Source organism: Condylura cristata, unplaced genomic scaffold (assembly GCF_000260355.1).
Source record: "Condylura cristata isolate star-nosed mole 26May11 unplaced genomic scaffold, ConCri1.0 scaffold00013, whole genome shotgun sequence".
Taxonomy (NCBI): domain Eukaryota; kingdom Metazoa; phylum Chordata; class Mammalia; order Eulipotyphla; family Talpidae; genus Condylura; species Condylura cristata.
Window position 1 is genome coordinate 6,371,375 of NW_004567114.1, and position 12,422 is coordinate 6,383,796.

General features: G+C 53.4%; 1 protein-coding gene across 1 annotated transcript in view; it reads right to left on the reverse strand.

The window, feature by feature from the left end:
• Positions 1–5,417: 5,417 nt before the first annotated feature.
• The window catches only part of SERPINA3 (serpin peptidase inhibitor, clade A (alpha-1 antiproteinase, antitrypsin), member 3), an 8,152-nt gene continuing 1,147 nt past the window's right edge, over positions 5,418–12,422 (reverse strand). Inside the window, exons 2-5 of the mRNA XM_012724342.1 lie at positions 10,942–11,586; positions 10,220–10,493; positions 7,148–7,298; positions 5,418–6,288 (exon numbers count right to left, since the gene is read on the reverse strand). Coding sequence (XP_012579796.1) covers positions 6,043–6,288; positions 7,148–7,298; positions 10,220–10,493; positions 10,942–11,569 — 1,299 coding nt within the window. The 5' untranslated portion in view covers positions 11,570–11,586 and the 3' untranslated portion in view covers positions 5,418–6,042. The remainder of the gene's footprint in view (positions 6,289–7,147; positions 7,299–10,219; positions 10,494–10,941; positions 11,587–12,422) is intronic.

The following is a 12,422-nucleotide window of genomic DNA, read 5'->3' on the forward strand; positions in this document are numbered from 1 at the left end:
CTCAGCCAGGTCTCCGAAACCAGAGCTTTCGAGTTGACAGGATGCGGTGACTCAATCTGACATTGTACAGATGAGAAAAGAGGCCAAGAGAGAAGCTCTTTCAGTCACTGGTTGACTCAATCATTCAAGAAATATGTGGCAATATTGAGACATGAGGGGAAGGCCGGCCTGGAAGAAGCTGCCTAGAAATAGCTGCCTCTTCCGGCGGTTGTGGGAGGAGGGAATGCAGATAGCAGACGGCAGTTCTCCAGCACTGTACAGGGTGGGTGGGGGAAGCACAGGAGGCACAGAGGGCAGGAGAGTCCCTGGAAGGCTTCCTGGAGGAGATGGCTCGGCCTGGAGATGGAGCAGGAGAGCCCAGAAAGGGCTTGCAAATGAGGCAAGCATACATGCAAGTGCCTGGCAGCGGGCTGGGCCAGCACTGTCCAGGCGGTGGCCTGTAGCTGCAGCCTTAGAGTGGCAGGGAGGTGTGTGCGCGCATGTGTGTGTGTGCGTGGGTGTGGGTGCATGTGTCAGAGAGGCAGGGAGGTGTGTGCGTCCGTGTGTGCACGTGTAGGGGTGCATGTGTGCGTGGGTGTGGGTGCATGTGTGAGAGAGGCAGGGAGGCGTGTGCACACGTGTGTGTGCATGCACACATGTGTGGGTGCATGTGTGTGAGTGTGCATGTATGTGCACGTGTCGGGGTGCCTGTGGGGGTGGGTGTGTGCATGTCTGCACATGTGTACCTCCGGAGATGGCTTGTGGCAGGGTCACCAAACTGGCCCAGACGCGGGTTCCTGCGGGGAGGTCGGTGACAGGCTGGGCATCTGGGATCAACACAGACGGTGCTGCGGCTGCCCTTGGTCTCATGTCCACTTCAGGCACAAACAGCCGTGAGGAAAACAACCTGCCCTCCCCTCGGAAGGTGTGGAAATCCCTGTCTGGGGAAGAAAGAGCTGGGAGCACGCTGGGGCCATGAACTGGCCATTCCATCCCCCACTGGCCGCAGCCTCTCCGGAGAGCAAGGGCCTCCCTCGCCTCCCCACCACTCACAGCCACCCCAAGTTCAAATCCGGGGATACGATGGACAGGCTTTGTGACTAGTAAAGAGCGGGGCAGAGCAAAAGGCAGTGACCCCCCACAACACACACACCCCATCCCTGAGTTTCCGCCAGAGCGGGTGTCCTCTGGGTATCCACGCCCCATTTCTTGCTCCAAGGAGCTCGGGGACGATGCTTTAAAATGCCATGACGGCTTATTGCTCTTGACAAATGCTCTTTCTTTCTTTCTTTCTTTTTTTTTTTTGTAGTGACAAATTCTTCAGGAAATTTCCACTCAGTGCCACACAAACAAGTTAATGTGTACTCGACAGAACATATTTGCAAAACTTTTGTAACTCAGCTGAGTTGTCCTTCCCAAGCGGGCTTGCTGGCAGGGTGGCTCCGGGCTGGGCAGAGCACAGAGACAGTTTCTGTGGGTGAGGGGCGTCAGCCAGACTATTTTCTCCAGTTTTGTTTTGGCAAAACTGGATGTTACCTTTGCTCTGCTTGTCCACTGCCTGGACACCAGTGCCTGCACTGGCACGGCCTGTTGGCCTCTCGGGGCCTTCTGTTCTCTGCCTTGATGTTCACTGGGGGCGGGGGAGCAGGAGCTCAGGATAAGAGCTATTTTACTGAGCTACCACAAGACACCCGTGGCCTGCCGAGATACAGTGAGGACTGGTGGGCAAGCTCAGTCCTGGCTGTGTGAATGTCTGTTTCAAATTCTTACTATGGAAAAATTCAGACATAAACAGAACTGGGCAAGACTGTCCAGCGAGCCTCTAGCTGGCCGCCAGTAGCTGCAGTTATGGACATGAGGCTAATATTTTTTCCCACACCTTTGAATTTCTTTTCTTCTTCAATTGTTGTTAAGTAAATCCTACACATCATCTCATTTTATCTATAGGATTTTTTTTTCCCAAAAAAATTATAGCTACATATCACATCTTAAAAATGCAATTCCAGGCCCTCCCTGGTGGTGCAGTGGGTTAAAGCACAGCACTGAGAAGCTAAAGCTACTTCTGCATGAGTTCAATCCCCGCCTGCCCCGGAGGTGACCACATGGCACAGCAGACCTCTCCTGACCTGCCCGCTGCTCCCCTCAGCAGTGGACTTTGTCAGTCAACCTGTTCTGCTCCCCACTCTGTCTCTGGTGATCCTCTCACCGCCCCTGCACCTCTAGCCTGTACCCCAGTTCTGTATGCACAAGTAAATTAATCTTTTTTTAAAAATGCAATTCCAGGCATGCCCTGGTGGCCAATGGATTAAAGAGCCACATTATGAAGCTCTCTGCAGCCACTGCAGCACGAATTCAATCCCCGTCCCAGAGGTGACCCACATGGCACCGCAGACCCCTCCTGACCCACCCACTGCTCCCCTGAGCAGTGTACCTCAGCAGTCGGCCTGTTCTGCTCCCCACTCTGTCTCTGGTGAATCCTCTCACCCACCACACCTCTGGCCTGTACCCCAGTTCTGTAAACATAAATAAATAAATCTTTTTTTTTTAAAGCAATTCCTTAATGTCTTCAAACAAAAATGACTGTTACCCTAACGACCCCAAAAGCCTTTTTACAGTCGGTTGGTTTGAATTAGGATCTAAAAAAGGTCTCTACATGATATTTTAGTTAATAACACACTCTCTGACATTCATGTGACAGGAAATTAACCACTTCATGGTGAACAATGGTCGGTCAGGACATGCACAATGCTGGAATTGAATTCCATTGAGGTTCAAACTATTTTCATCACCCCCAAAGGAGACCCTCACCCTTCAGTCCTACTCCCCACCCACCCATCCTTCTCCCCAGCACCTGAGAGCTGCTCCCCCTCCCCATGCACTTCCCTATTTTGGACATTTTATATAAATGTCGTCATCTGACACGTTACCTGTTTAGTTTTCTTCAATCGGCATGTTCACGAGGCTCAGCCGAGTGGAAGCAGACATCAGTGCTCAGCCCTTTTCGTGCCTGAATAATATTCCACCATTTAGATTGACCACATTTTGCTCATCCATTATTCAGATAGTGGCTATTTCAGATTTTTTTGGTTTTTCTGAACAAAACTTTTGAACATTCATATACAGGTTTTTGTGTGGATATATATTTTTATTTTTCTTGGGTGGAAACCTCGGGATAGAATTGCTGACTTGTATGTAACACTACGTTTAATTTGTTGATGTCCTGCCAGATAGTTGCCACACAACAGCTGCACTATCTTATGTTCCCATCAATAGTGCACAAGTGTTCTAATCGCTCTATGTCCTCGGCAACACATTATTTTCCATTATTGTTGCGGTCACTGTCTTTGTTGTTGTGGTGAGTAGGTGTGTGGGAGTAGCTATCTCACTGCACTTTGGATTTTATTCCCAAGTGAGGACTACTGCACATCTGTTCGGTGCTGGCTGGCCATTTGCAGATCTTCTTTTGAGAAATGTCTATGCCAGTCCTTTGCCAGTTTTCATTGTATCCTTTGCTCCTTTAGTATGGAGCTCTAAGGGCCATTTAAATATGCTAGATCCAATAAAGATCCTTACAAATTATATGACTTGTAAATATTTTCTCTCATCCTGTATGTTATCACTTTTCTTTCCAGTAGTGCCTTTCGATGTACAAAAACTTCCCTTTTCATGGTCTTGAATTTGTCTATTTTATTTTTTCTTTAGTTGCTCGTGATTTCGGTGGGGTTCAAATCTAGGAATCTACTGCCAAAATCTTGAAGACTTAACCCCATTATTATTATTATTATTATTCTAAGAATTGTATTGTTAATGGTCACATTAAGGACCTTGACCTGTTGGTGTATGGGGACAGGTATAGACTCAGCCTGACCCACCCACTCCCCATGACCATATGGCTATTCTTGTATTCCAATTACAAGTTTACTTATCAAAACTCCTTGGGAGCTGGGACCCTGACACTTTTGTATACCATGCAGGTCTTCCCAAGACATCAATGGTTAATAATCAATAACAATTTAGTGAATAACTAGATGAATGTGTGAATGAATTGTTATAATTTTGGTTATAAAAAGTGAGTATCCGTCTGGTTGGATTCAGATCTCCTAAATTGCTATTTGTCTTCTATTTAATTGATCTATCTTTTGCAATCTTTCCTCCTTTTTTATTTTTGGGTTATTCAAATCGTGTCTATGTTTCCATGTAGCTCAACTATGGACTTACTTTTTACTTCTTTGTCTTGTGTTTCTTCAGTGGATTAAGGATTTACAATAAACTTTTCACATATCACCTTATGTCTTCACACAACATTATTACATCTCTTGAAGTAAAGTCGAGAAACCTAAGTCACCATCCTTAGTTTCTTTCTCCCTTCTGGCCTTTGCGCTATTTTTGTCTTTTTTTTTTTTTTTTTCACTTCTACGGTCAGTTTTAAACTGCACAATATGTTACAACGATTTTGCTATAGATAATCAATTCGCCATCATTAAACATGAGGAATCATTAATCATTTTTGTCACTCTTTATTCTGGGTTCAGATACCAATTTTTCATCTGTGTGATTTTTCCCTTCTTTCCAAAGAACTTGGCTTTAATATGTTTTTGTAATGCCAGTCTGCTGGGAATGAATGGTCTCGTCTTTTGTATAAAAACTGACACCCTCTCCAGGCAGATAGTCAGGGTTGAACTGACTTCTGCACCTTCCTGGTGTTGAAGAGCTGTTTGCTGGCACAGGGGAGACCTCACACATGTTCAGGGCCCAAAATTCAGTGGCCTCGGGACAAATGACTGAGCCTCTCTGTTCTTCAGTTTCCTGGTCTATGGAAGGGACCTACTCTGTCCCCTAGTGTGAGGCCAGAGCGCGCGATGCTTAAAGAACACTGCTCAACTCTGCTCAAGACACCAGGAAAAAACCCAGAAGGACTGATAAATCCCAGGGCGAGCTGAGAAACTCCTAGAAGAGGGGAGATAGACACCCACCCCAACCCACCAGGGCTGATACAACTGAGTTACACCCAGTAGTGCAGGCGTAACTTAGAAACCCCTGCCAGGACCCATAAACCAACATCTGGAGCACCTCACGACCACCCCCAGCAAGGGACAGAGTGGGCTGCCCTTGACATGTCCTTTGAGCCAGGAACCCCCTACCACTGATGCCATTGTCCTGCCATGGACACTGCCCCTCAGGGCCCCTTCTGGGTACACTGTCACTAAATAAGCTTTGTTTTGCTTTGCCCAGACCTGGCTCTGAATTCTTTCCTGAATTCTTCACAACCGAAGACCCCTTTCAAACTGCTGAAAGCAGGGTCAACACAAAGTAGAGCCCTGAGCAGATTGCCTGGCAGAAAGAGCTCGACGACTTAGCTCCTGTGGACACCACCTTGGGTGCTTGAGTCACGCGGCGCCTGGGGACGCGGGAATGAGCAAGCATGTGGGGTGCTTTCTTTGAGCTTTTATTGTTCGCTCCCAGGACTCCCTTCTGCCTGAGTCGGAGGTTCCTCTGTGGGGAGGACTCAGACCTGGCAAAGCAGCTGAGAGGCTCCAGCAGTGAACCTGGAAAGTGGCTACTTCCCAGAGGTTGGGGGTGCTCTGGGGTGAGAGGGAGGCCCTAGAAGGGGGGACAATCAGGCTGTGCACATGTGGTCTGGGTCAGGAGCCTCTGCTAAGGTAGACAGGCAGATCCCAGAGAATGACTCTTTGGGGGACCAGAGAGCCCCCAAAGACGGCAATCAGCCTAAGTAGCAACAGGGCCCTCAATCTACCCCATTCCCCTCACCCCCCAACTGGGGACTTAGGGTCACAGGCACAAAGCCAGGTTCTGGTTGAGCCAATGAGCTGATGAAGGTGCATCAGAGGTCCAGAAAGCTATGGGACTCAGAGTCCGGCAGATCGAGGTGCAGGGGCGTAGGGGGATGCAGCCGGAGGAAGACGAGGGATTGTTTCAGGCGGTCTCTAGGCCACCACACGCATGGGCTCCTGGCGTGTAGACCCATCTGCCAGAGTCACTGTCACCTTGCCAAGGACAGGAGGAGCAAGTGTGCAGATTCTCTGTGCCTGGGGCAGCTGGCCCTTAGTGGGGGCGGGCGGGGCCGCTGCTCCAGGAGGACGGAGCCCTACCCTGGTTGGGGTTGACCACTTTGGCCAGAAAGAGGACGCTCTGGGTCTTTTTGCAGATTATGGCCAACAGAAAGGGCCTGTCGAATCTCACATAGATGTTCGAGCCCCACTTTGCAGACAAGGGGGTTATTTTGATTCCCGTGGCGGCGGCTGCCTCCGTGCCCACCTCCGCCACGTCCAGCACCGTCTGGTGGACCACCTGCGGGGGCACAGAACGTTGCCAGGGTTAAGCAGCCCGCACTGACACTTACCAGCACCCAGCAGTGTCTTGGCGCTCTTCGTCTGCCCCCCACACCCCTGCGGCCGGGTTTGCACTGGCCCAAGGCACAGACGGAGGCCGGTGCCGTGCACGATCTGCCCGGGGTCACGGACGCACAGCAGGTAGAGGCACCCTGGCCCGGACCTTTCCGCTGCAGAGTCTGTGCTCCCCAGCCACACCCCACCTGTGCTGGGGGAGGAGCGAGAGCAACCCCAGGAATTTTTTTTGCATTCATTTTCCCCGGGGGCTCCCCTCCCGGAGGCAGCTGAAGCAGACATCTCTCTTCTACTTTGCAGGGATGCGGCTTCCCATCCTTGGACCGGGCGCCTCCAGGACCACACCTTTTGAAGGGTGGGGTGCAAAGGAGAGTGGGGGCCCCCAGCCGTCCCTGTCATTCTGACTGCTCTGTTTGTGGGAGCACACTGCCAGGGTCTGCTCTAAGTGTGTGATCATCAGAACTGCCACGTGGCTGCTGTCACGCCCTGTCACCTCTTACTGCTCCCCAGCACTGCACACTAACCGACAGCTTTCACCCCAGCTTTACAGGTGACAAGCTGAGGGGCGCAGGGATTTACTTTCTCGGCCCCCATGGGCCTTACCGTGGGAGGGACACACACGGCTGTGTGTCCTGTGATGTTGCAGGTGCGGGGTGGGGGTGTTGAGGGGTCAGCCCCAACACCCTGGTACCTCACTGTTCTGGGTGGGGGTTGTCCGGGGGAGGGCAGCTGGATGATTCCAGATTCTCCAAAGGTCTGTGTGGCCTCCACCCTTCAAGGGCACCCAAGGCTTAGCGACTCACCTGGGAGACCTTCAGCTTCTTGTTACTGGTGATCCCTGAGAGGTCAGCCTGTCGGGTGAAGACCTTGCTCACACCCAGCCGGGGCAGTGTCTTCTCCAGCTGATAGTTGCTGGTGATGGAAAACTTGGGCAGGGAGAGTTCGTCTATGTCACTAAGAAATGAGAAACAAAGCTGACCAGCTGCTTGACTGGGTGCCCACATTCCTCCCGCCGCACAGGCTGGTCTTCCTCTCTTTCTTCTCCAACCACCCCTGCTCTTGCGGGAAAAAATACTCCTTTCCCGAGTTTTGGGACCATCCAGCCACACACACGTGCCACTGTGTTCCAAGCTGGCCCTGTCCTTCTCTGCAGGCCTCAAGAGCTGCCAGAAACACCTGCACTCCAGCAAGCACGCTGGGCGACTGTGCCGGGGCAACCTTCTGCTTGGGCACCAGGAAGGCTTCCTGCAGGAGGTGGCTGGGTCCCAGGGGAGGGAGCAGAGCTAGGTGGGTGGGAAGGAGGGAAGGAGCAGGTGGAAAAAATTGCAGGAGGGTGGAAAGAAAGTGGAAGGTACTTCCATAGCCTGGATGTGGGGGAGGAGAGTAGAGAGGGCAGGGGCAGGAGCTGAGCTGGGCAGGGCAGGCAGGGCCTGGGGGGGCTGCATCTGAAGGGGTCGGGGATCCTGAAGCAATCAACTGAAAGTGCCAGGGAGCACCTCGAGGGAGCACCTCGAGGGAGCACTTCGAGGCTGGTGCAGCTTCTGAGCCGAACTGGGGAGTTCTCAAGCAAGAACTCCTGAGCCCCTCTGAGTCTTGTCCCCACCCCCCGGCCTCCCAGTCAGCAGGTGTGAGGAGGCAGTGCCTCCCGTGGACCTGGCCCCGGGGCACAGAGAGGGCATCGGGTCCCTGCGAGTCACTCGTTCAGTACATGTTTACCGGGCACCCACCACGGGCCAGGGATGTGTAAGGACAGGTTTGCTTGGCGCTTTGCAAATCCAGGCATATTCTGTCCTTTACAACTAATCACCACGGCCCTGCTGTGCGGTAGAGATTTCGTGTTGGAGGAGAAAGTCTTAGAAAGGCAGGAGCTTGGATATTGGGGGGGGGGCAATATGTGTTCTGGGGTCTCCTGGATCTGCTGAGCAGGAGCTGAGACCCCTGGAGGGGTCCCGCCTGCTGGACTCTCGATAGGGAGGGGCTGCAGTGTCCATCTGCTGTCCGGGCAGGGCCCTTTCTGCCTTATAAAGCGCCTCGCACACCTACTGGGCACCTCCAGGAGGCTCCTCCCCATGCAGTGGGGAGCTGAGCCCAGGAAGAGCAGTGGCTGGCCAAGCTCAGGCTGCCCTGTGAGCCTGGGCGCTGGACTTGGTGTTAGGACTCCTGTTGAGCTGCCTTCTGCCCTTTCTATGCACCCTCTCCCCTGACAGACCCAGCGCAGCCTCTGCCTTCCTTGTTTCCTTTGATATCAGTCTCCTCCACAGCCTGGCCTGACTCTACCCTCAGGTTTATCTGGAACTGGAGACCCTCCTTGGCCCCACCTTTATTGATCTGACCCAGATTCTTGTCCAAACAATAATCGGGCCATGCAGTTTTGGGCCCCAATTCTCACGATGACTTTATTTCACTTAAGGAGGAAGAGTCTCTAGGGGTCGGCAAGGCCCCGCATGCCTTGAGTGAGCCACCTCCGATCCCAGATTCTCCCTCTCACTCACTCTGCTCCAGCCACTCTGGCCTCACTGATCCTCAAACACATCAGCAAGGCTGCCTCCAAGCTAGAGGCTTTGCACTGGCTGTTCCCTCTGTGTACAATGCGTTTCCAGCATACCCTTGTGGTATCCCTCACCTCCAATACGGTTTAATCCCTCACCTCCAATACGGTTTAATCCCTCACCTCCAATACGGTTTAATCCCTCACCTCCAATATGGTTTAATCCCTCACCTCCAATATGACCTACTGGCTGCCTGTTTAAAATCACCGACTGCATTTTGGTCCAGTTTTTCTAATTTTATTTTTTTTACACTGCTCTACTCTATTCCTACCCCTATTTCTCACCTTCTAAAAATAGCAAATAACTTCCTTGCTCATTATGTGGCTTCATTGTTACTCTCAAAAGAAGCACCGTGAGGGTCCTCCCTGGTGGTGCAACAGGTTAAAGCACAGCACTATGAAGCTAGCTGCAGCCACGGCAACCTGAGTTCAATCCCCAGCCAGGGGGGTGACCCACATGGCACACAGACCTCTTCTGACACCCCACTGCTCCCCTCAGCAGTGTATTTCAGTCAATCTGCCTGTTCTGCTCCCCACGGTCTCCAGTGACTCCTCCCACTCCCCACACCTCTGACCTGTACCCCAGTTCTGTATGCATAAATAAATAAATCTTTTTTTTTAAGATTTATTTATTTATGCATTACAGAACTGGGGTATACACCAGAGATGCAGGGGTGGTGAGAGGATTCACCAGAGACAGAGTGGGGAGCAAAACAGGCAGATCGACGAAGCACACTGCTGAGGGGAGCAGCAGGCAGGTCAGGAGAGGTCTGCCGCGCCATGTGGCTCTCCTCTGGGGCAGGCGGGGATCGAACTCATGCGGAAGTGGCTTAAGCTTCTCAGTGCTGCGCTTTAACCCTCTGCGCCACCAGGGAGGGCCCAATAAATCTTTTTTTTTTTAAAAAGGAAGCACCATGAACACAAAGATTGTGCCTTATTTGTGAGAACAGCCTTAGGGTCTAATTAGTGCCACACGCATAGTAGGTGTTCCTTGAACCATTTGACACATGCCGAATGAGTGAACATAACAGTTCTTCGTCTGTCTCACCTCAACTACTTGCAGTTCCCTGTGTCCACCTCAGTTTTCAAGAGGTGCAGATGAGACGAGCACACTTGTGGGTGTTAAGGATGACTCACCACCAAGAGGATATCTAAGATTCCCCGTCATCGTCGGAGAAAACAGCCCAACATCACCAAGGGCAAAGGAGTCCCAGACTCTGTTCTCCTGCCACTACCTCCCGCCCTAGGGAGGCCTGGCGTGGCAGGAGAACAGGCCTACAGGAAGACAGGGGGCGGGTGGGCTGGTTTCAGGCCCTGGGTGAGTCACCTCATCTGCAGCAACGCCCTCCACCTCCTCAGGGTCTCGGGGTTCAGCCTGTCCTCCACCTGCTTCATCTTGCCAGGGTCGGGAAGGATGAAGAGGGCGCTATCACCGCTGGTGTACTGCAGCTCCACCAGAGTGCAGGCCAGCTCCGTGTCCCGCAGGTAGGGCGCCCTCAGGTCCTCGACGTTCATCATAGGCACATTCACGGACCTGGTCTTGCTCACGTGGAACTTGGTCTTGACAGTATCTCGGGGGTCAAAGGGCGTCTTCCACTTGGCTGGAGGAGGGCGAGCAGTCAGAGAACTGTCAACCCAAGGCTGCCTGCCCCCCCCATACTGGGTCCCCAGGCCGTGAGGCACACAGCCAGCCTTCCAAGTTTCTCCCAGGGTGAATGTAGGAAGGGAATAGTTTGCTCTGCCTGCAGTGGCTAAAGCAGCTTGCCAAGCAGGAGGGTTGCTGAGGGTCAGCCTGCAGGGGTCACTGTGCGAACTGGGGTCCAGGAATGTGCAGGTGAGAAGCAGGAGGTGGGGAGAGGAGGCCATCGGGAAGACATGGGAAATCCCCGGAGCCTTAACAGAAAGGCCAGGAATTGGAGGGGGGTGCTCGGGTACCCTCCTCTGCCTAGAATGCCACTGACACCTTCCACTGGGCCGGGACACAAAGACCCCTGCAGACTCAGTTATCAAAGCAAGCCTGGTTGTCTCCAGCCCAAGCCAGGCACTCACCTTTAAAGAAGATGTAATTCACCAGGACCATCGCCGTGCGTGGGTTCAGGCCCTTGATCAAGTCCACAATCTTCCCCTGGGTTTTCTTCTCCACATAGCGGTTGATGAGCCTCTCGGCGGCGTTGGTGTTCTGGAAGTTGGTGGAGAAGGCCTCGGAGGCAAACAGGGCCTGCGCGTCAGCCTTGAACGTGTCCAGCAGCTTCAGCGACTCACTCACGAACATGGCGTTACCCACGCTCAGCTGCAGCGGGTCGCTGGGGCGGCTGAGGGAGCCCAGCAGGTTCTGGAAGCCCCGGTGGATCTCAGCCTCAGGGGTCTCCGTGAGGTTGAACTTGAGGCCCTCCAGGATCTCTGTCAGGGTGGTGCTCCGGGCCCCCAGGGACAGGAAGGCCAAGGCCATGGAGATACTCAGTGGAGAGAAGACTACGTTTCTATTGGGGTTCTTTGAAGCCAACTGCTTGTAGAGGCTGAAGGCGAATTCGGTGTTGCTGGAGGCCAGCTGGAGGGTGTCCACAGGTTCTCCGGCCTGTGGGCCTCCCCGGGCCACATTCTCCAACTCGGGCGTGCCCGTTGGGTGCACTGGGGGGCAGAGCCCAGCTACCAGGAGCAGGGCCAGGAGGGCTGACATCCCCCTTGCCTTCGACTCTGAAAAGCAAAGCTCCTGTAAGTCTCGAAGGAGCGGAGACCCCCTTGGGGCCTGGGTCAGTCTCTGCCTCGGCTAGTGTCATGACTGCCCCGAGGAAGGTGCCCTCCCAGGTACCCAACACATATGGATTATACCTGATTGTGTTCCGTGTTCCCTCCCACTCTTTGAGGTGAGAGCTGTAAAGCCGTTGTCCCCAGTGGAGAACGGGGCACAGAGAGGTCAAAGGACTTGACCGAGGTGACCAGCAGGGAGTGGAGGAGAAGGGCGGAGGTCCTGGTTGGCCTGGCTCCTAGGGGGAGCTCTGGACACGGGAGCGCCTCGCTCCCCCATCAGGATGCTTCCTCCCCCTCCTACCTGGTGCTTGAGCACATTCAGAGGCAGTGAGGAAGTGGGCTCCTTCCCCCTTCTGTCCCACCTGTCTGCAGGTAGAACCCCAGGAAGGCCCTGCAGGCAGCCAGAGGCCAAGAGCCCTCCCACCTCTCAGACAACCTGTGTGCCCTTGGGCCCGCCTCTCTGAGTGGGGCAGGTCCTGGGAAGCTTAATGCTGGGCAGTGCTGGCACCTCAGTGGCCTCCACGATTGGAGAGAAGACCTACGGGGTCAGAATCTTCTTTGCCACCCCTGCCGCGGGATGCCCCAAGGGCCTTCGGGGGTGGGGGTGGGGGAGAAAACAATGGACTTCAGTGTCCAGGGCTTCCTTTGGGCCCTGTGTTTGCTGTAGGTGAGGAGGTGACAAGCAGTGGACCCTGTCTGAGGCCTCCTGGCCTCTGCACAGCAGGTTGCTTGGCTCCCGTGAGATCAAGGGTGAGCACTTGCCATAAGTGTTGCTGAGGGGT